The sequence below is a fragment of the Pararge aegeria genome, chromosome 14 (assembly GCF_905163445.1).
Source record: "Pararge aegeria chromosome 14, ilParAegt1.1, whole genome shotgun sequence".
NCBI classification, from domain to species: Eukaryota; Metazoa; Arthropoda; class Insecta; order Lepidoptera; family Nymphalidae; genus Pararge; species Pararge aegeria.
The window spans coordinates 4946012-4971631 of NC_053193.1; the positions used below are offsets into that span (position 1 = coordinate 4946012).

General features: G+C 36.0%; 1 protein-coding gene across 6 annotated transcripts in view; it reads right to left on the reverse strand.

Moving 5' to 3' along the window:
* Positions 1–25620, reverse strand: part of LOC120629079 (caskin-1) — a 378256-nt gene that overhangs the window by 148389 nt on the left and 204247 nt on the right. For 3 of the 6 annotated variants that reach the window (XM_039897812.1, XM_039897814.1, XM_039897813.1), the window contains exon 2: positions 74–632. The exons of the other annotated variants lie outside the window; for them this stretch is intronic. In XM_039897812.1, the coding sequence (XP_039753746.1) occupies positions 74–605 (532 nt within the window). In that variant the 5' untranslated portion in view covers positions 606–632. The remainder of the gene's footprint in view (positions 1–73; positions 633–25620) is intronic. 6 annotated transcript variants of the gene reach the window in all.

A 25620-nucleotide genomic window follows, 5' to 3' on the forward strand; every position in this document is an offset into this window, starting at 1 on the left:
AGCACTGAACGTGAGCACAATGCTTCGAGTTAATGAGTGATACAAGCTGAAGCTACATGTCACGGAGACTCACATAATAGAAGGTTCTTCCAACTCCCTCCGAGGGCTCGGAGACAACGGTGCAATCTAGGAGTCGGATTGGCAGGCGGAGCACGAGGAAGAGGTATTCTCACGTCTCCTTCAGAAGAACTCCTCCCAAGGAACGAAGACCCTCTGTCCCTGGATAAGGATCTACGTCTCCCAAACGGAGCACCTCTGACAGTTGCAAAATTTTCCTCACAAGTGACACTAAACGTATCCATAGGTATACCCTCAGGTTCTCTTCTACTGCGAACAGAGAACGTCCTCCTGAAACCACTTGCCAAACCTTCGATGGTCTTTCTTTTCGGTTTGGGTAATTCCTCAGAGCTTATCACAGTTATGTTATCCATGTCGTGTGAGACGTACGTTCTACTACGTAAATGCTCTATTCCGGACAAGTCTTCGACGCCTCCATGGCGATACCTTAGAGGTTTTCCTCTATCTATGATACCGAGCTCGTCGTAACTTCTGTATGTCGAGGTCCGACGTGGCGCAGGCGGTCGACCCGCTTTATCTATTGTCATTTTTTAGTTCTGTCCCTTAGTAGCAACCTGGTAAAGGAATGCTCAGGTTTACCATTTGATACAATCAGTTCTGGCTTCTGGTAATCTTGGCTTGCGTCGGACAATCTGTAGCTTTATGGTGATCAAGTAAATAACACGATAAGTTTTAGTCTCGATATGGAAATAGGATTCAAGGGCGCTAGGTAAATTTAAAAAAAAAGACATTTCATATGAACGGTCAAAAGCAGTGAATTTTGAACTCCATACTATAGCGATGCCCGTAAACCCCACGTACCTAAGTTAACAGGCAAACCTGTGGAGATATTTAACTATAGAATTTTTTTTTAAATTCTTAATAGTAATAGTTGATAGAGCGAGCAGATGGTACACCTGATGTTAGTTGGTAAACTATGCGATAGTATTTATGAATAATATACATACAAAGACACTGAGAACAATCAAACATTTGCCAGTTGTGGGAATCAAACCCCCGGCTTGGGATTTAGAATGCACGATCGCTGCCCACTGCGCCAATCGGCCGTCAAGAATGCTGCTTTGTGGCATCAATAAGAATACTTCTTCGGAAGAGCTCCGTCACAAAAGTTCTACTTTTAAAAGTTATACAGGCCATTGTTCCATTGACTTGAATTCCTTCGGTTACATAAGTTACTCTACCTTGAACACTCGAACAGTTAGTTACTGACATTGAGGATTATCTTTGGGGGGTCGACAGCTATTACGGTTACTTAGCGTAAAATTTGCGTGTGGGTCGCTCGTTCAACCTTACAGTATCGTGACTTGTCCAACTTATGTAGAAACAACGTAATATAATTTGCTTTCCTAAACGGAATAATTTTGCTAGTCTTTTGGAGTTGTGGAGGAAACCGGTATGGAATGAAATTCTGAATTCGGAAGGATATATTAACGCTCGTAAAACTTAGCTGGAGTTATAGGACGGCTGCAAATACAAAAAAAGAAAATGATAAATCGCTATGGTATGGTATAAAATACAGAGTACTCTTAGTCATAGTTCGTTGATCCTATTAAACATATCTGTTTTTCTAGTACCAGTACAGATGATGTTACTTAGAACAGCTGGCCAAAAATTTCTAATACACAAAGGTACGTAGTTGTTTAGAAGGAAATCCCTGTGCCTAACGTTTTGTTAAATAAATTTAATTCAAATTTAATATTTTGACCTCTATAATACCAGTTTCGTTTTGCCTACATAAATATCATCATTAATAACATCTGTCAAAAAATTACCCATTAAAACAAGATACTGTACTGTCTGGAACAATGGAATTATTATAAATTGTTTTCGATATCAATCACTACGTTCAATAACAACATTTAAGTCTTAAAATAATGCGCAGTTTGTGAAATGACTTGGTCACTTCAACTGTTAACTCGAGTGGCTAATTCTCAACGATATCGATAGCTACTACAAACACTCGACTTCTTAGAACTTACAGCATAATAAGGTTTAAAGTATGTACCTATATCTATTCTCTATAATCCTTACTAATATTATTAATGCGAGAGTGTTTGTTTGTCCTTCCTTCACGCCCTAACTAAGCATCCAATTGACTAGATTTTCAGCATATTAAAGGACTGAGAATTACATATGCTACTTTTTATTCCAGTGAAACAAACGGTTCACACGACCTCCCTGGCGCAACGGTGAGCGGTGTGAATTTAATTAGGAGGTCCCGGGTTCGATTCCCGGCAGGGGCACTTCGGGAATTTATTATTTCTTAATTTTCTCTGGTCTGGTCTGGGAGGCTTTGTTCGTGGCTGATTACCACCCTACAGACAAAGACGTGTCGCTAAGCGATTTAGCGTTCCGGTGCGATGTCGCGTAGAAACAGATTAGGGGTATGACTCCGACCATACTCCCTAACAGGCAGTGACGTGCACTACATATATGCACAAAAGCTCTGCCTACCCTAAAAAAAATTATAACTCGAAGGATTTTTCTATTTTATTGCATCTTCCTTCTTTATAAACAGCATCTTCTGCTAACAGGTCAGCCCGCTACCATCTTAGACTGCATCATCACCGGTGAGTTTGCAATCAAGGGCTAGCTTGTAGTGGAACTGAATACATTTCAAGCTGAGTTGAGTGATTTTTGGTACAGGAAAAGTTTTGAATTCGTGTCACCGATGACCCCGACATGCGACGCGTAGTTGTGGCCTGTGAACACCACAGTCGATTATATTATTATTATTATTATTATTATTACAGCCTCTTTATTTCCATAATACATTTTTATCAATTATTAATACATTATAATATGTGCATGCATAAAAATGATATCTATATATGTATATATTAAATTCTTAGTAATAAATAATAAAATCAATTTTCACTATGGACCCCTATACGGGTGAAGGCCTCCTCCATTTTTCCCCACGACTGTCTGTCCTTTGCTTTAGTTAACCAATATTCACCGGCTTTTCTTATTATTTCGTCAACCCATCTTTCTTTCGGTCTACCTCTTTTCCTTTTGCTTGTTGGACCTTGCCAGGTGCGGTTATATATACATTGTATAATATAATGGACTATATGATAAGCATGTTTGACTTTTTTGATGAAAATAATATAGTAAATCACAAGATATATTTCTCTTTACCGAATATCTGTATAGGTGATGTTATGTTGATCATTTCAAAAGTTTGTTTCGGTAAACTATGCTGCGTCGTTTTTGATAACAATTATTGTTTAAATTAATTGATTGTAAAATCACTGCAGTACAATAGTGAGTTCTTTATATTATCACTTATATGTTATTAAAACAAAGTATTTATTGTAGAAACAAAGTAATTCCATTGTTTTGACTTTTCTCATCTGTCGGCAGTCCTAATGACTGCCATTCAATACAAACATACGAAAGCAAAAAAGTGAGCTTCTCCGCCGAAAATCGAATGTTATGTTGATTATTTCAAAGAATCCGGGACCTACTTAAATTCACAGCGCTCACCGTTGCGCCAAGAGAGTCGTAGTTACAAATGGTAAAGACCACCACACCCATACGTTTCTTATTGACTAAACGATGTTTTCCAAACAATTATAGAATTAGAACTTCCTGCTTGGGTCGTTAAAAACGGATTTGACCCGTTCTAGATCGTGGTTGAACATCCTCATTTCATCAAGTCGCTAACTACTGCATTAGTTACGAGAGCTAACGATTGCATCGAATGTACGGAAGAAGTTGTAGAGCACCGAGTTCAGAGCTTATATAAATTGTTTTTTTTTTTTATTCCACTAGCTAACTTGTAGCTATTGATTACAATCTTACCTGATGTTAAGTGAATATGCGTCTAAGATGGTAGCGGGCTGATAGAATGGCAGTTATATTAAACCTACTTCCTTCCTTCCTTGTCGGTAGGGTGGTTAACTAGCCATGATCGAAGCCACCCGCCCAGGCCAGAGAAACTACAGAAATTTTAAATTCCCAATTTGCCCTGCCGGGATTCGAATCCGGGACCTCTAACTTTAAACCGCAGCGATGCGAATCTTCTAGTTGTAAGCACCTTGGAAGTGTAATTTTGCGAACATTGGTTTTGCTGTTATATGGTTTACAGATAGGTGGCAGAGGTTAGAGAACGGCGTTTCTTTTCCGGGATAAAAAGTTTGAAGCAGCTGATATCCATGGAATCGGTCCAGGATATCAGCTGCCTATGTGTCAAATTTAAGATCGGTGCAAAGGTAACAAAACAAAACTTGTCTGGTGATAAGCCACGGCCATAGAATTCCTCGATGGAACTCTAGCCTGAGCCCTTCCACATATACAAAATAGATTACCTCCAAAACATATCTAGGAATTATGTGACAAACAACAATATCGCACGTTCAATTGTTTTATCCACTATTACGCGCGAGACCCGCACCGTAAAAGCGAGTTTACAGAAACGGAATGTCACCTTTAATTCCGTGAAAAGGGTAAGTGGCCGGCGTCGAAAAGTGCAAAAGAAGTGCTACAAAAAGGTTAATCTTGCTGAGGTAACTGAACCACAACCAAATAAGAACGACATTTTTCAGATCGTGAAAAGATTGGACAGGGAAGAGTGTTAAGAAATAAAGTAAAATAATAATTCCACTTTAGTACCTACTTAACTGACATTTTACTTTTTATCTACAGCTTCGACACATGTTCGCTAATTATTTATAGACCTGATAAGAAAGCTCAGATTAACATAGAATCCTTGAACTTCTTCCTAGTATTTATCTTATTACTCTTATAAGCTAAATACAAAATTACATGATTGGTAGTTATATACACATATACATTTGCTACTCGCCCTTCCAATACATATACATATATACCACTACACACGTACATAGTATTTGTATGCGATTCATGTAAGTATGTTAAAGTAAAAGGATTGCTATTATTATCGGTCTAAATGCCTACTTACTGCGTATAACATATTTGTAGTTATTTACATCATAATTTGTAATTGTGTGTAATAATGTAATTTGATCTCACAGATTGGTGGACTTCACACTCCTTAGTAGACAATATGAAAAACTCTCAGGCATGATGGTTTCCTACGGATTCCTCGATTCTTTAAACTTTGAAAATTAATTGGACTTTTATTCTTGCTGGCGTACTTTTATTCGTATAAAATGTCTACCTGCATTCAAATGTCTCGTCAAAATCAGTGCAGCCTTTAAAAAGTTAAGATTGGAAGTTAAAGTGTGGATTATGTTCGGACATACAGCACGTTATATTTTTGGGATTATGTATCCTCGATGCGAACGTACACTGCTGCAATCTTACCCATATTGTCTTCGTGAGATATATCTATAATAAACGGGTTCAACGTTACATCGCGTGGCACTTTACTTGGCGTGTCACCATCATATTATACAAATGGTTTATGTGTTAGGAAGACTCCCAGAGCAATTCATGTCAAACGGTGTCACCTTATGTCATCGTAAAACGTCAGAAAACCGTATGATGTGACGCAATGTGACGCGACGATAGTATTTTTATTCGGAATACTTCGTGAATTTATGACTGTATCGCACACTGCGTGTAGTGTTTTTTATTTTTATTTTATTGTTTAGAACACAATAAATATGGGACCGTCATAAATATTTTACTTCTGTTTTCGAGTACCGTGTTGTTTATATCATTGAAATCGTTACACACTCTCTAGCCCTTAACTCCGATTAGGGTTCTTGGTTTAATATAACTGCCACAACCCTTACAGGTTAGCCCGTTACCATTTTAGCATTTGCATTCTAAGATTTTATAGCAGTCAAGGTCAAATTTTAGAATGACAGCACTCAATTGGTATTAAAATCTATTCTATATTTTGGCCTGTGATATTCAGGCGAATAAATGATTTATCTTCATTTCAGCGTATTATAAAGGTAAATCAGTCTACTTTTTATGTCTGTTTGAAAAAGGTTATCGTAAAAAGTAGCATAGACAGTTTTTATCCCAAGTTTTATTTGAGTGATTATGATTAAAAACTTAAATTCATTTCTATATGGTTGCATTTTAAAACATTTATTGTAACTGTTGCAGAGTTGATACAATAAAGAATATTTTTGGGGACGCAGCACGACCATCCGCCTAAGTGTTAGTATCCTCTTTTGATATTTCTGTGTTCCTTAAACAAAATGGTTACCTGTTGAAGTAGGTACATTTATTTATTACACATGGCCAATTAGACATTCCAATTGATTATATAACCACTGACAAAATCCATACTAACATTGAGTATACACTTTTAATTTAGAATATGAGCGGCCAAATAAGCTTGAGCCACTTCACTCGAGACTAAACATCTCGAACGTTGAAGGACATGTTTGAACAACCCGCTCTAACGCCGTAACAGGAAGCCGATTTCGGTTTGTACAAATCAAAAGAGCTAATTCGGTAATCCTTTTAATGAAAGACGGGAATGTTGATACGAAAATATTTGGAGTACACTCACGCCATACCTTACTACCTACTTCGAGATGAAAAATGCATTTTTGTCAATATTGACTTGATTGTGTTAATGGACAGAGCTTCAATGGTGGTATTCTAGGCGCCATCTTTTGTAATGTTATAAATGTGAAATTGTTTTGTCTATTTGTATGTATGTTACCTATTTTCGGCTCAAACATTGCACCGTTCTAAACAAAATTTGATAAAAAGTTAATTTGAGTCACATATATGACACTTTTTATGGCAGAAATGCATCGGGGTAGTATTCTTGTGGGATTTTAAATAATGAAATTTTTTAGTTGTTCGATTCGAATTTCAAACTTAAACTCGTCGCGGAAGTGAGTTGCGAGTGAAGCTTTGAGCAGGTAGTCAACTGTACCCTCCCACTGATTGGATGATACCGAATATTGAATTCTCGCATCGAAACGCTCGAAGTTCGAGGGTTTGATTCGGACTATACTTATGTTTATTTGAAGGCTGATTTTTTTTTTCCCTGAAAAAAATATTCATCCGTCATCTTAGTACCCATAACACAAGCAACACTTACTTTGGAGCTACATGGCGGGCAGTGGCGTGCATAGAGGGTATGCACAGGGTAGGCTTTTTATAACTCTTAAAATGCCTATCCATAAGTTTTTTATAACTCGTACTGGAGACTTTCTTCATTTTGTATCGTCTGCATACCCTGTGCATACCCTCTATGCACGCCACTGATGGCGGGTATGGTATTGTCGTAATATATTTATTTATTTATACGTTATTCGGCGTTTCAACTACATCATATATACATAGCATGCATACGATGGAGATCACTCATCTCCATCGTATCAAAAGTATAAAATAAAAAATCTAAATTATTGAATCAAACTTTTTTTAATTTATTTCTTATAAGTTTACTTTTTCGCCCAGTAATATTTTGAAGTTGAATTGTTGCCGAATTTTGTTTCTTAGCTCAGCTTAACGAATGTTTCTTGCGGAATTAAAAAAAACTCAGATGTAGGACATCAACAGACTGAGGTAGATGATCAAGTCATCAATAATCAGTTGGTGTAACTTAGACTGGCGATCATACTCACTGTGAGACTTTAGACTAATGCCTATAAATACAGCGACATAGCTTCAGTAGCTCAGAAGCAAACGAAACCTTATTATGGTGGAGACAGTTGAGAGCTTTACTGGAAAGCTACTTTTGGCGTAAGTGACATTATCGCGAACCTATAAATCAGAAATAATGAGAACAGAAGCTGTTCTAAATAATCTGTGAAAATATAGCTTATTTGTGGCATGAATAGAATATAAGACGCACTCTCCAGAGAGTCACGGCTTGGAAATGGACTGGTAAGCGCAGTGGCCATACAGTGCAAAAGATCAACGATTAATGGCGGAGGCTGACTGACATTTTCTGACGCCAAATATTGCTGAACAATAAAATAAATGAGTAGGATCATTTACTTATAGGATCTCATTAAACAATAAATACGAGGATTTAAAATATTTATTTTATGCCAAATCTAGAAAAACAAATCTGTCTTTAAATTTAAAGGAGACCACGTGCCAGTGCCGTATAGTCCTCTTGCTTGTATAAATGCGTTGATCTATAGAACTATCCGTCAGAATTAAAATCTTTTTTGCATTTGATATACCTACTAATTCATAATTATTAGTATGTAGGTATATATGTTGTGTATAAGTTTATTATCTATATAGTATTTATGTATATATTTATAAATATATTGACGTATATAGAGCTTGCGGTGACGGCAGATCAGAATACAATTGTCACCAACTCTTCTCCTCACGCGGATGTCGTACGAGGCGTCTAAGTAAGGGAATACAATACAGAAAGTATACAGATAGTTCTAAAGATACACGCGTTCATACAAACAAGAGAAAAAGCTGCTTAGCTTATTTATTTAGATAGTTTCATTTATTCAAGCACGAAATATTTTAAAGTAAAATTTTCTGTCTAAAAATTTTCGTGTTAACTTTTTATATAGATCTTGTTAAGTATCGTTTAAGGGTAGAGGAGATTTAATGCTGTTGCTCAGTTAATAGTTCAGTTCCATGACTCACCATTTATTGACATAACACATCTGTGTCTCGTATAACAATAATTATGTCAAGTGGCGAACGAAATCGAGAACTATTAAAAGATGTTATTTGTAATCACTCAAGTGCTTGTTACTAAATCCGGTTACAGCTATTACTACTGTCTTATCGAGAACCTTACGCTTCTGCGTAAAAACGAATGAGGTTAATCCATATTTATATTAGAAATGCGGAATTGTGTCTGTTTGTTTGTTACCTTTTTATATCTAAACAAATGCAACGAAGTTCATATTAACGTTAATTAGTTACGTAAACACTATTTAAAGTATTTTTGTAATTATTAGAAATCCGAATATTACGTACATTATATTCCGTATTTTTTATAGTAATATGTAATTGAAGCACCAATCAGATGCCATCAAAAACCATCGCCTATAAAGAGAGCAGCCCATTGCACGCAAGTAACGCGTCCTTTAAATTTTCGCCCTATGTACATCAACATGATACTCAGGTGCCTGTTACACTGGCAACCGCACACTTCAGACCGGACCAAAGACAAATTGCACGCAAGTAACGCGTCCTCTAAATTGTCGCCCTATGTACATCAACAAGATACTCAGGTGCCTGTTACACTGCCCACCGCACCCGTCAGACCGGACGAAAGCAAAACTATGTTTAATGATAATAACTTCTATTATTTTGGCCAGTCTGATATTTTGAGCGTCTTGTAGTAGGATTATCAGATTTTGAGAATCACGTAGAGGGCAAGCTAGTCCAGTTCAGAAGTTGATGTCGACCGGTTAAGACGTTATCGTCTCAACCAAGGTAAATAACAACAAAGGTAAACAAACAGTCAGTTTGTCTGACGACATTTTTTATTGGGATTATATCAGATTTTAAAGAGACAGAGAAAGCTTATTACTACACAGCGCTACACTAAAACGTTAAGTATTTACGTTCTCATTACTGAACTACGACGACCGTAAAATTTATTGATTACTATAAACTTTACGGTTCATGAAAGCAAATTAGTTTGGATATGCAAATTAAGTATCCCCGTGTCTTTCTTAAATCGGCAGGGTACTTACTGACTATTGAGGATTTTGTAAATTTGAATTTTGGCTGCGGTGATAGCGGGGGTCGGACTTCGACTTCACTTTCGAGGACCGAGTTTGAATCCCAGCACGTACCTAACTTTTGTAAGTTATGTGCGTTTTAAGCATTTGGACGTTCGATTGGCGCAGTTTGCAGCGACCCTGCTTTCTGAGACCAAGGCCGTAGGTTCGATTCCCACAACAGGAAAATGTTTGTGTGATGAGCATGAATGTTTTTCAGTGGCTGGGTGTTTATATGTATATTGTAAGTATTTTATATATCTCTTATAAATATTCATCAGTCATCTCAGTACCCATAGCTACGCTTACTTTGGGGCTAGATGGCGATGTGCGTTGTCGTAGAATATAAATTAGTATATAAATTAAATTAAAATATCACTTCCTTCAACGTTGACGGAAAACATGATGGGTAAACCTGCATGCCTGAGAGTTGTAATGTTCTCAGAGGTGTGTGGAGTCCAACAATCCGAACTAGGCCCAGCGTGGTAGACTACGGCCGTAACCCCTTCTCATTGTGGGTAGTTTAGTGGGCCGGTAATGGGTTGATATTGTAGCGGTCTCCACATTACAGAACTAGATGGCGCTATAAAAATCCTGCATCGCGAAGTGTTCACGAAGAATGCCTATATATACAACTTCCAAAATTGAATGATCGGAACTCGGTCCCCGTGCACGATCACCCGCTCGGAGGAAGATCTTCCTATTATAACGGTCGAGCGTATCACCATAGCATCCGTACAATATGACCATAATCCGAGAGGCACAGTCTATTACCATTTTTAAAAAACTTGTCAAAGATCATTTTTTGTCTGCATCTGCGGATCTTTAACTTGCCTATTCCCTTCTGTTTTATTTGTGGTTTGACAATATTGTATATATTTATTTATTATTGATATTAATTATATAGGTATATATTAATTATTATCACTATCTATCTATTTTATTGTAAGTTTGTTATGTGTACATATTATATTTGTATATATAGGTTTATTCATGTTTATTTGCAACACAGAACAGTTAAATGCACCACCTACCTCTCCTTCTTGAGCTGTTTTTAACGTACAATAAAAGTGTATCCATTCATTCATTCATTCATTCATAATGGTGATGAAAATTTTGTACATCTTTTAACTAGAACCATTTATATTAATAAATCTAAGGGCATTGTATTTTCATATTGTTGACGCTGATGAAAGAAGATATCACATATCCTACTCTTACATTAAATAAGTCAAATGTGAATAAAAACGCTTGATCTATGTTTGCCGGACGGTTGTAAGTCACGAGAGGCTGCGCAGATAGTCTTAAGGACATAAAAATCCATTAAATTGCGAATTAGCTAAAATGTTTTTCACAGCTCCTTCAATATGGGTATGAGATGAAAGGGTTTGAATGTAAACATTATTGGGTAAAAATTTTAGGATTTAATGACACTACAGCCAAATACTTTTGAGGGAGTCCCGCCGCAATGGTCTGCTTCCAGCTTAAGTTCGTGATGCAGGCGAGCGTGTGTGGCCCGTATATGGCGGGTTTATCGCCTCCATCGCTCTACTCTATACGAGTAAACTTTAACCATTGACAACGCGATTTCCATGAACATTTGGTATGCGCGCGAGCTCTGGAGCTCAAGTTGGTTTTAATATCGCCAACTTTGTGGAACGCCTCAGTGATTTGGGCCTTTTGTTACCGTACAATGGCGAATTGTGAACCACAGGATTCGGTGTGTATATATTATAAATGCGAAAATGCCTTTGTTTGTTACTATGTTAGGCTCAAACAACTGCAAAGGTCAAATTAAGAGCATATTCATCATCACCATTTTAGTCTATAACCCAGCCACTGCAGGGCGCTCAGACACGTTTAGGACATAGCCCACCACGCTGGCAAAGTAGGTACGGACTGGTAGACTTCACAAGCCTTCGAGAACATTATGGAGGTCTCTCAGGCATGCAGATTTCCTCACGATGTTTTCCTTCAACGTTAAAGCAAGTGATATGTGTACATAAATATAGCATATTATTTAAACGAATACGCATGAATCTTCATAGGGCCTATATAAATAAAGAATATTACAATTTCAATTGGAATTTAATATCCAGAACTACAGACAGTAAAATTACATCTATCATAAACGTTAATAATATTGGTGCCCGTTTTGCTAACATAACGAACAAGTCATAAATATCTCGAGAGCTAAGGTCAGCCGGAATCAATGCGACCAGACCGTTAGCATGACTAAAGGAACAAAGAAAGTTATTTAGTGCCATTTATCAGTGACAAAATACCTACCTACCATTATAAACACGCTTGACCGTGTCGCGTAGAGCAATTTGTATTAATAACTAGACTATTTAGGTACTTACTTCAATAACACTGGCGCGGTTCAATCTTAAGAAAGTGAGGAAGTAATAAAAAATGTTGCCAGTCTCAAACGTTTTTTATCTACAACTATCGGTTCGAAAAGTTTTTTATCGTCGTCGTCCTGCCACAGAGCTACTGTCGGGTCTAGTTACGTTTTCGAACTGTCCAGGAACCCATATATGTAATGAATATACACACAAAATTTGATCCAAAGTGAACTAGCCGTTTAGAATCCTTAAACGCTGGTTCAATTTGGATTTTATTTTATTGGGTGACCTTCACACGCACTGAATTATATTACTTTTACCATAGATTCCGAATTATGCAACTGATAAGCGATATTTGCAGCGCACGATCTGACAACCGCGCATACTGTTAAACTACTTTACAGCTATAGCAAACGCGCTAAGGTGACATTTGATAAGTGTGGTCATTATAGGTTTCTTAAATTTTCGAATTTTCGTGGGAATTCATTTATATCTAAAGTTTTATTTAATATCTGATTGCTAATTGGTTGATATGATTATCAACCGATTAGCAGTTTTTCACCATGTGGGGCCATGTCACATGTTTTCCATCACTGTTGAAGAAAGTTAAATTTTAATTCCCTAAAACGCACATAACTCGTCAAAGTTAGCGGTGAGTGCTGGGATTCAAACTCGGGCTCGGGCGAGTCATCTAAAATGAAATTGAAGTCTACTCACTGGGCTATCACTGCTTCCATGTAAATAAATATAAATAAATACTATACTTATAAATAATTTCAATAAAAGGCGTTTTAGGTACGAGTAACTACTTCTTAGTTTGTAGTATCAAAATGCTTTCCCGGCATCTGCATTTTCTACCACGTACAACTGGAGTAGGTATCTTCTCAGCTAGAGATATGTATTTTCTAGACAAGCAGGCTTAGAGCTATAGAGCTTATGATTGCCTCCACCATTCATGATTGTCGACAAGCGCCTATAATATAAAAATCCCACAGATACAGCCTCCCCTGGTGGTCTTCAACCGTAATACAATAATTAATTATTTGGGATCTGCTCTGAGGTAATACTTATCTAATGCGAAATACTAAACAAAAAAATCGAGTAACAAACCTCTGTAACGTCATAGAAAAATATAACTTATTAATCTTGTGTTAAAGTTGAAATTCGTTTCCACTTTTACAGACAGCGTCCATCACTGAACGTTTGTAAAATAAAAATAAAGTAGTAAGTTGCGACCCTAAAACAAGGGCCATTAGAACCATTTTACTCTTGACAACTGCGAAGTTTTTGGATCCTCCAAAACGAGTGAACGATTGCGAGCGTACAATATCTCCACAAATTTTTTATGGACAGTGAAATGAAAACGGTATATAATATATATGATAAAATATATATATGGGTAAGAGTTCATGTGTATGTGTGTTTGCCACCATTTTCCAAAGAAAAAAAAGACAGGACGGGGAATTTTATGTGGTATCTGACATTAGATAGTGAGTACTTATCTTATACTAAGAACACTTCGGTATATAATAAAGAAAGCACTTAACAACGTGACTATGCTGCGCCATGTCGTGTCGTATTTAATTAGATATTAATAGTTAAAATCGTACAAATAAAAGGATTGGATGAATTCGCAAAATATACTGCGAATACTTCCTCAAATAAGGCTCGACTTGCTATACCATCTGTGCGCCATCTGAGTCCCAAGAGAAGACTAAAGTGTATCGAAAATGCACCCATATTTGTATAAAATTACCCACCGACATAATGTTATGAATATAACGTGTGAAGCAAATATAATAGTTATTTCTTATTCATTAATTAAATAAGAATGATTAGCACATTTTCTTACATATTAATCCATCTAATAAAATATCTAGAATTATAGTTATCAGAAGTTTAATTATTTACATACCCGTTTTACAAAATCACCGTAACACGAGTCCACCACTTTTCCTCTAATTAAATAACGGAATTATTTTCAATTTAAGACCGGACGTTAAAAAAATACATAACTAAAACAAATAAATGATTAATGCTTGGAGCACACTAATTTAATACAACGTCGTGCGCACAAAAAGCACCACACTTAAAGTCCATTAATCTTAACCGGGCATCGGCGTTCGATTAACCGATTGCGACGCGAGCACCAATAACGCTAAACGCGAGCTATAATCAAGGCACGACAAAAACTAAGAATCGATTACAAACGCTAACGAGACAGGGGGACTGGCTTAGCAATTCATCAGTAGAGAAATCTGTTAGCGTAAGGCAGCACTGGGTCGTGTTTTTGTGTATTACAAGAAGGTGTCATATACAATTTTCGACGACCTCACTGGCGCATCGTTGAGGTCTGTGGTATCATGTGTACCCGGCGGTAAAATTTGGGTATTTATAATTTCTGAATTTTCTCTAGTGCGTTCGGAATCTTTGGTCGTGGCTAGTTACCACTCTATAAAGACGTGCCAAGAGCGTTACGGTGCGATATCGTGTAGAAACCGTTGGTTACAGCGTTGGTAGACCCACAAAATGACCTATGGGCCAGCAGTAAATAGGCTAGCCCGTAGTGGCGTGCACAGGAATTTAGACCAGAGTAAGCATAAAGAAGTAAAATGGCAAAATCCTTCGCTGTTGCCAGTTATATGATTATGTTAGGGTAGGCAGCGCTTTTGTGCGTGTATGAACTGCACGCCACTGCTAGCGCGCTACCTTAGACCGCTTCATCACTTACCACCAGGTGTGATTGCAGTCAAGGAGTAACTTATAGTAGAATAAAAAAAATACAAGGATAAGAGCCGAATGTCATAAGCCAGCTGTGTAAGCGAAAATTAAAATTTGTGAGGAAAAAGTTTGTGAGCAAAATTAGTGAAAAAAACGCTCACCCATAGTTTTATTATAGTCGAAACTGATTATATTGCCTGGTAGTTAAAGTAAACAATAAAAACTTTTTAAAAAAAACTCCTCACTTGTTGAGGCTGGCTGGTTAAACAAACCTGCCAACAAAAAAAAAAGAATAGGTGCACAAAACTCGATTGCTACCCAAATCCCAGTGACAAATAAGCCGTGAATCATGTACTCATGCCCATAACTGATGCTAAATACAGTTGGCAATAATATGCAATAATATAATTTAGCGATTAAACACCATAATAATGCATCGATTTACAATTATTATTGTTGCTAAATAGACAGTTAAATTTACATGCACTTAATACAGTATATAAATTGACATCAGATATACCGATCGATTGTGTTCGCTACATAAATTTACGAAAATCGTGCTCATTACGCTGACACTTTAACGAGAGGGTTTTAAAATGCTCGTGTAAACAACGAGGAGAAAGCGATGAAAGGGAAAATATTTGTGTAGGTCGATAGCAAGTCATGAGCCAAGGATGGGGCTGAGGTGATAGGCAAAGAGCTGGCGGAAATATACACTCCATTTTTACAACTTGTAAATTAATACCAAAATAATACTTCACAGGCTTTAGAAGTACATTATGTACTCTCTCTGAGACTTATCTGTGAAACCGAAAACCTAATAGTTTTTGAGTAAACTACTGCATTAGCTTTTACTGAAAGGAATCAGATACAGCCCTAACATCACATACAAAATTAAAATCATGTGACTCCTGTCACTTTATTAAGCACGCGTCGCGTAGCGTAGGTACTATGCGCGTTTCGATCTTTTATTTTCAATAGGGTTGTCATAAGTAAACACAAGTTAACACATACGGGTGCTTCTTTATGAAATATACTTATGCTTCCTTCAATATTATTTCGTAAATCTGTTACACGTTGTATCTATTAGGTTTTTAGGGTAAAGTATATTTTTATCATATCAACACATTACCGACCCAGTACAGGGCACTAGTCTTCTCCCACAATGAGAAGGGGTTAAGGCCGTAAAATAGACAGTGTGATACAATAAATAGAAAACAAAAAACATAAAAAGAGATTCTCTGTAGATAAGTATTGTACAATAAGAGTAACTAAAAGATTGTTAACATGAAAGGTGAGAAAAAGTAGACTTTAAAGGACACCACTTTTAGTAATTTAAGACTGAAGTTTTTACTTTTTGTCAAGTTAAGAAAAAGTGGAAGTTGCAGGAATTTTTAAGAGAAATGTTAAAATGTTGCGCTGATTTTTACACAAAATAATTTAAAAAAGAGCCCTGATCTCTATCAAACAAAATTAAAATTTTCTAGCTTTTTGATGAATAAAACCGTTTTATAAGATGTAATACGAATACTCACAATCGCCTCACGTGTATTTCTTACATAATCACACTGCTGATTCTCTATGGCATTGAAACTTTAACTGCATTTAGTGGCTTAAGCTTTGACGTCTCGTCATACTATAAAGTCATATTGTTGTTTTTTACGTCATAGTTTATAGGTAAGAATATGAGAAAGATAAGGCATTAAGTACGAAGCACATACAGTGATATTCCAATTGTTAAATTGCGACACACCAAGATACACTTAAACTATTTCTATACTTTCTTTCTTTATTTGCTGTGTAAGAGTTAGGCCTCCAGACACAGGTATTTTGATGCTTACTTGGAGTTCCCCACAACATGTGTCAAATATTGTGTAACAATTGAAAATAAACGATTTTCATTTTGTATTTATTCATTTTATATTTCCCTACTCAACCTAAAAGTATTTGGACAATCTGGCTATACACCTAAAGTAATTAAACCGAATCAAAGAAACTAATAAAATGTTATAAACTTTGACTCTTAATTTTATTAATGATTAAATAAGTAAAATACAAAGCAATTTTTTTTTTTCTTTATTTTAAGAGATGATTCGCTGGGCGAATTATCCTCTTTGTAATGTTGTCTCTCTGAAAACGTTTAAAAACATTAGCCACCAGCTCTCCTACTATTCATCACATCACAGGTGAAAGCAGGGTTCGCTGATAATCCTAAATCACCTCGGGCTATGAAGGGAGCAGGTCATTACAAGTTGATACCCAACAAAGGCCACAACCACGGAACCATAAATCGTTCCTCAATAATGTATGATGTCATCCTGCTATTCATTAAACTGAAGGACTTAGTCTATATGTCGTTAGGTTTCAATTAATATATATACCTACTTATATAATGAATGCCTATCCTCAATATAGTTCATACCACAATAATATTTTTGGATTTGTCAATATTTCCACCCAGTTGCATGGATCGTGGTCCGGACTTGACTGGGTCGAAATATCGACAAATCCAAAAATATTGTCGTAGTATGTACCCGTTTAACTACATTTAAGAAATGTTGATTAACCACGAACATGTTAGTTTAAAATCTTTAATGAATGCCTACTTATATAATGTATGTTGGTTTCTTTATTAACTTGAGATTCTTTCACGCAGCAACGGAGCAATGCACAATAATTTGTTTTATAACCAGTAAATATCTCCTAACGTTAAAATGATTTGGCGGTCACAATTTTGATTTTGACCGCCTGCATAGCGGGCTAACCTGTTAGGGAGTATGCAAGTTATTTTAAACTACTCACGCTAAATCGCCAGGCGGCACGTCTTTATCGGTCGGTTTGTGACTAGCCACATCCAAAGCCTTCCACCAGACCAGACCAGAGAAAATTCGGAAATAATAAATTCCCTAATGTCCCCTGCCAGGAATCAAACCTGGTACCTTTGACTTAAACCCACAGCGCTCACCGATACGCCACGTGCATTAAGTCTTTAAAGTATTCACGGGATAATTTGTATCTTGATATAACATACCAATATTTTAAAAGCCATAGTGAGTTGGTTTTAGAAGTGAATTAGGGACAGCACCGAATAGTACACGCGGACGAAGCCTTAGGCATTCCTAGTGTTTAATATTTGCACGATGGCCGTTCAAGGCTATTTAAAAACATTGTTGCTGCAGCGAACAAGCAAGCTGCGTGCAGACGCACGGACGGACAAACGTACAGTACAGCTACTGAGAGAGCTTTTACTTATGAAGCGTATTATGTGGGGAGTTCAATTTTACAGATAAAAAAACCCACTAAACCACGCTATAGAGCTAGTAGCTAGTATGTTTTATTATATGAAAGTAAATGAATTTTGAATTTCGAATTTCTATTATTTTTGACAGTTTAAACACTGCCTGCGACGCGCGATGGTGTGAGGTCGACAAACAAGATTCCTTCAAATTCCACACAAAGCGTTGGCGAGCCGGTGCCGTACGTTTTTCGCTAACTATGCCGTAAATCTCCAACTGGCCGTGTCGTTAAATCGTGGCGGCATCTGGAAACACGGATAAAACACCAGCGGTTCTTTCAACTTTAAACGTCGTTCAGGTATATTCCCACCATCCACACTAATATTTTGAAGCCGAAAGTTAATATTCTTGGAGGATATAGTAATATCGTTTTCGTTACTTACGCATTTATTAACAGCTACACTGATCTCGATGAAATTGGTTAAAGATAGCTTAGCATCCTGGAGACGGACATAGGATTTTTTATATCCCGGGAGAACGCATGAAATAAAAAAAAAATTCAGTGCCATCGACAAAAAAAATTGTGTTGGGGGGACGGGCATGTTAAGCTATGTTCTAAGTTATTATAACTAACATGACATAATAATCGGTAAAGTCCGACCACCTACATTCGAGCAGCGTGGTGAGTCTAGCTATGCTCAGAAACTCTTTTCTGTGTGATATTACTAATCTAATAATAAACCGAACAACACCGTTTAAAGATGACGTCATTTAAATAACGAGGTTTGAAAAATACCTTGCAGCTTGCGAAGAATTGCCTGTCTTGATCTCCGTTCAAGGACAGAACAAGATTTACTAGCCTTATACGCTTTACGCTTTCAATCGAGGAGTCTTTTTCGAGTACGGACATATTTGAACATCGGAGTAAAATGGATCTTATTTGCATTAGATTAAACGTCAAATTTGTCTACCCCATTCGGGTTGTTGACAGAACGTCTGTAAAACAAAAATTAGGAGCATAGGATTTAAGAATCTGAAAAGTTCGTCATAAATTCCATTTCAAAATTTTTAATTCAAATTTCATTTATTTCAACTAGGCCTAGTTTATAAGCGTCAAGTAAGTCTGTTTTTAGTGACTTTACCACCGGTTTGGAAGGCAGATTCTACAGAGAAGAGCCGGCAAGAAACTCAGCAGATTGGTCATTTTCAACGTATCGATTTGCATTTCCAGGTCAGTGATGATTTGCGATTATTTAAACAAGCGAAGCGTCATGCCATGACCATAATTATTACTGTCTCGATAATCAGATGCCGATAACGTAACGATTGTACCATGTACTTGAAAAGTCCCACGACGAATCGAATTAGAAAGCCGAATTGCTGTACCGTTAAAACGCGACCGGCCATGTTCAATAGACACATAGTTTAAAATATGACCAATTACATATTTAACTCATTAGCTGTATTAACGTATAATGCAAAGTGTGAAAATAATCACCGCTTCTTGTTATAAATATCCATTAATGCTGCGAAGAAAGGCAATAGTTCAACAAGACATTTTTTTAACAACTTTTCAGTTATTTTCTAACAGTTTCAAATTCCCACTAATTATTAAACTAACTACTCCTCAAAAATAATATAAATGAAACTGAAATATATTTAAAGAACATATGTTGTAACTATTTATATTTAGCTATTTTGAGCATCTCAAGCTGTAGAAATAAAGTCGGATCCAACACATGGATGGATGCCCGATATTATATGATCTCCTAGTATTTTCGATGTCTCATCATTCCTACAACGTACGTGGATAATGTAAAAAATTTGGAAAATCCAAAAGTGCACGCCTCATAATCTCATTTTTTTCACAATAAAATTGAAATTTTTATTAACTGAAACTTTCAATGCTCATTACAAATTTTTTTTTTCATATTAATTATTATTCATTTTTTGTAAACAAGACACGGGAATGTCATAATGATTGCACATTGAAAGTTACAATTAATATTAGCTAGAATAATTACATGGAAATTTAACCACAGTGAATTGAACGCTCATATTAACTAAGAAATTATGTCGTGTGTTACTTTAGATAATTAAAAAAAAAATATTCCGATACGATCATTTTTTCGACCAATTTTGATGCCACATACACCCGTCCATACACGGACGTCCAGAAAAGATTATGTTTAATGTTATTATTTACTATGTTAAACAAAAAAATTGTTATTGTAATGTATTTTATGTGCCTGACAAATTATTTGACTTGATATTAGTGTACTCAAATTAACCTGTAAGTGCAATATAAATAACAAAAAATCAATTTCAGTTTCGAGAAAACTGCTTTTTTTGAAATGTCGAGAGTAGAGCACAACCTCATCAACGCTTCGCTTATGAGGCGTGCAATAGGTATGTATGCCTATACCATAGAGGCAGATTGACATGTACCATAGATATATGGAATGATCCGTTCCTAGCTAATCTAGGGTTTACCTAGTTGATATGACATGAACACTTTTGGGGCACTTTGCTTTCTCGTTTCTATTACGTAGCGAAAATATCTGTACCCCTATTCGCTCGCAAGCGAGAAGTCTTTTAGAGTGTCAAGAATATCACTGTAAAATAGATGTTATGAAATTGTAAAGCACATCTTGGCTTCAATTCTTTAGCAAGGACTTTTGGCAGAGCGGTTGTAAAATGAAAGTAAGAAGGACAGGGCTTCTAGAACAAGTGAGATTGGGCTTATTTTATTTCGATGTTATAGAATTTGATATGCGAAATCGACTTCACTACTTCGAGCGAGAAAGTCTTGAACTAAACCTTTCGGAATACCCTTCCGTTCAATCAAAGGCAAGAGTGAGCGAGAAGATGGTATCTGGATGAATGGATTACACTATATTCAAATACATACACATTTAAATGTATTTTAAATTAAACTGTTATTAATAATAATGGACAGCTGTAATCAATTGAACAAATAATTTAAAATGTTCCTGTTTATTTCTCAAAATTAAAATAAATAACATACGATTACTTTCAGCACATTATTATGTTACTTAAGCGAAGATATTATTTTATCTTCAACGCAGCCGATGGCAAGTGCTATATTAAACCTAAAATGTATTAAAATGCCTTTTTACTAAAACAACATTGGCTCAAATTGTGTTTGGCCACAGTGGGATTCTTTGCTCATCCAGCTATTGAGAGGGCGTTGACATCGGGCGAAAACGCTGATTGGATTGGGAGGCAGGTTAACTGTACTTATAGTACTAAGCTGTTTGATGGATTGGCCCGTCATCGACCGCTGCATCTTTTTAAGGCCAAATCATACTCAAAACACGCAACATTAGTTTGTATTCAGCGATGGTTCAAATCAAATTGTAGTATTTTCCCTAACCACGGAACAGTTACTCATCTTTGACAATTTCCGTATATATTTATAACTATAGCCTCTTATTATTTATTGAGATTATTTTTTAAATGATGAGATGAATGTCAATCGATTTTTCTTTTTTACAGGGTGATTTGTATATTGAATATCAGTAGTACAGAGTGTACTGCTTTAAAACTAGTACTTTTACGTTTACGTTTTAAATTAAAGAAAAACTCTACTAGTAATTACATATCTTGTTAAAAGCGCTTATTATCTACTTAATACTAAATAAACATAATATGATATAAAAGGCAAAGGTGACTAACTGACTGACTGACTCACTGATCTATCCACGTACAGCTTGATCGATCAGGCTGAAATTTTGCACACATATAGTTATTACAATACAGGCATCCGCTAAGAAAGGATTTTTGTAAATACCAACCCTAAGAGGTAATAATAATTAATGGGGGATAAAAGTTTGTATAAAATCCTTGATTTTCAAGTTAATTCCATGAAACTTGTAGGTTTCTGATTAAAAATAAGTAAATAACGGTTTCACATATTTTAAAAATTTCAACTCCAAAACCATCAAACAGGGTATGAAAATTTATATTAACTTTTCTGATTTTATAAGTAATTTACGTGAATTTCTTTCTATTAGCAGCAAGACATTTTTTTAACCTTTGTAGTAAAAATTTACCAAATCAACAATTTAACTTAACGTGAGTGAAGCCGCGGGCAAAAGCTAGTGATATTATAAAACTAAAGTGATAAACACACTAAAATAACCGATTGAGCTAAATGTTAATATGGGCGAACAGTCAACCTTTACATAAATAGACTGTCAAATTCTTAGTCGGTTCCGGTTTCATCCGATCGAGTGGCGCATTTTAAATAAGTTTCCACCTTTATTGTAACTCCATCAACTTTTCAACAGTTAAAATTTATGACGTCTAGTGAAATTAATTATATGTTTGCACAAGCTGTCGATCTACTTTTTTTGATAACTATTTGTTAAATAGTAATCATCCTGTTCCCTATTCTGAACAAATTACAGGCTACTAAACCTCACTTTATCTCATTATTGTAATAACTGTTAAGAGACTTCTAAGGCGATGCACAGACGTAGACACTCGCTTGTTTAAGACATTAACAAAAATAATTTATTATACACAAAGAAACAAGTACAATTATAGTGGTATACAAAAAGACACATTAGTTCAATGATCAGTGAAATGAAGTAAAAAATTGTAACAAAATCTATAGTTCGGTAAAGTTCTATCGAGACATGGACGATGAAAAACCTGTAAAACAAGTTACATCCTAGTATAGGGGCAGACCCCTATACTAGGATGTAACTTGTTTTACAGGAGGCAAAGCATTCCAAGTTCAACACTAAAGGAATAGGTACCTTATTTTATTTATCTTCATGATAACAGTGAACAATGGTTTAGGTTTAGTGTTAAGATTAAAAAATATCCATACAAAATGTAATTGTAAAAGTGCGTGTGTAGTGTGCATACGTTGGTGTGTTGTGTGAGCGTGGGTATTTTCTGTGTGTGTTCTTGTGCGTCTAACAAGACAACGTTCGTGATCACTGTCAACTAAGATTATTCAAAACCATAATAAAATATTCAAATTAAAATCTTGTTTGTATCTTTTCAGTTTATCGATTAATTTAATAAAGAAAGTAGATCCCGACGCAGTCAGATTTTCGTTTTTTTAAATATCTTTATTTATTTGGGCAAATGATTTTGAACACAGGGCAATATAATATTCACTGCAGGTCGCTCAAAGCTGTGGTCCTGCGTCGGTTAAAAATGCGTCTACGTTTGCAAAGCGCCTAATCGAGTAAAGGTGAAATTAAATTCCGCCTTGAGATTAGAAAACTACGTGATACAATTTGTAATTTTTGTCTGCGCTTAGCCATTTAAATATTGGATTATAAAATATACAAGTAAAATTTATTACTTCCTGTTCGTGTACAAATTGAGTACGTGTGAATGGCTTTTTTTTATTATTCTACTAATAATAATAGTTGCTGATGCGAATTAACTCTCTCCTATGCCCCTTTTTCTAAAACTGCAACTGTAGGAGTTGGTACAGGATGTTGGTTGTAATTTGCGTGAAAGCAGCGTACACTTCATGAAAGATTTATATTTATCTTAACTTACTCGTATATATGAGAGAAAAAAGTAAAAGAACAAAGAATCATGGTGTCGCCTTACAGGAAAAATACGAAAAAAAGTGCTTGGTATGGGACCATAGGTGCGTCTTCATATGTTTCTTTGATTTTTCTCAGATGGCAGCATAGTCCCAGCGAATAAGTAGATTGGTAGCATTGAAGGAGTCAATTTGAATTATGTTTTTATCATAAGTTTGAAACAAGACTGAGATTTACATGGGTTTTAAACAAGACCTTTATATCTTGCATTCGCTGGATTTAATTATGTCTTTATACGTGTTTAAACAAATATTTGGTGTAAGTACAAGTTGTTTCTGTGTTTGATTCAATTGGTTTGGAATACCCTTCTGCTGGAATAATTAAATCGCGATTTCACTCCAGAAAGGGCGTGTCGTTAGATCCTCAAAAGATGCACAGTACCATCAAGTGATTTGCTGAAGCCTGCTGTATTCAGTCAGCCGTGGCAGTCGAATTTGGAAATCCCTAACAAATACTTTAGTCCGGCAGTAGGCTTCCCTGAGTGATGATGAGTCTTCGGTTTAGTATATCAATGTTTTGTATAGAGTCGTTTCTCGGAGAGTTAAAGTAATTTCTACGCCTTATTCAATTGGTCTCTAACAATCTTTGGTGTAGCATATCAACGTTTCTTACTCGTATTTATACCGTTTGAAACACGCATTGTTCACGCACCGAAGTGCTTATGAAGTCATTCATTAATCGATCCGCCTCGTTAAGTAATGGCTCAATTAAAATTTCTTTTTGTAATGACGCCTATTGTTTTCTTTTCATTGTGATTGTTTAATAGTTTTTCAAGGGCTGGTTCTATAATACTAAACTTCACTTCGCACAAATGTTTCAATGTTCGTATATTAATTATTTTTATTTGTATACAAGCTGGTGTTAGTGTGACTTATGCTCGAAATTAATAATCATCATGTCAATCGATGGACGTCAACTGCTGGGTACCGCCCCACTTACCGGCCCACTACAGGGCACGGGTCTCCTCCCACAATTAAAAGGGTTTGTGCCGCTTGGGCCCGATATATTTATATATTGACTAGCTGTTGCCCGCGACTTCGTCTGCGTTTGATTTTGTTTTTCGGTGTTGCATTAAATTTAGTTGTAGTTCTAAAAAAATTTAAAGTATTAAGTATCGCTAAGCCTTAAATGAGGGGTTTGGTGCTATCCGCTGAGGAGTTCTGTCCTCTATCTTCAACCACAGCTTGGACAAATTAAACACATATAATAACAGTTATAATTTAATCGGTTATAATTTGCCGGAGTTATGTTATAAATCGTCAAACACTTTCATCCCCTCTCCCAAAGGAACCGAGCTTAATGTCGGGATAAAAAGTATCCTATATTATTTCTAACACTTCCAAGAATATGTGTACAAAGTTTCATGAGGCAGAAATAAACCTGCTGATAGTCCTACCCCGGCTCTGGCAGCAAAAACTCGACTACTACAAAATTGCGAAATAGTCCCAACAAATCGAAAATAAACCTCACAAAAACCTCTCTCTTTTATTGCATCCATGTACTTATTGACGGACTCCACAATCACCACAATAACTTTAATAAAAATACTTTTATCGTCTACATATAATTGATATTCAGCAATATATTGCATACCAATTTCGCGGACAGATGAATTGAACGCTTCACCAAATACAGTTTACGAATTACGGCGCGTCCACTTACTTTGTAAGTGCCTTTCGACCGCGAAATATATTTGGAATATTATCGTTCCAGTGCACAGACTAAAGAGAAAGTATGGACTGTGTGTGTTTCATTTTATTTAAGCCCTATTGGTCTATAATAAAATAAAAAAAATTGGAATATTATCGTTCCAGTGCACAGACTAAAGAGAAAGGATAGACAGTCGTTGCATTTTATGTAAGCCCTCTTACTTACGTAATTGGTCTTTCATAAAATTAAAACCAGCAACAAAACTATTTTACTTAAACCCGATTTAAAACTAGACACTTAACGCGAATAAGCAAGCTAAATTCAGTTTATGCGTCGAACTGAGTTTAATGCTACTGTTTGAAGGCTA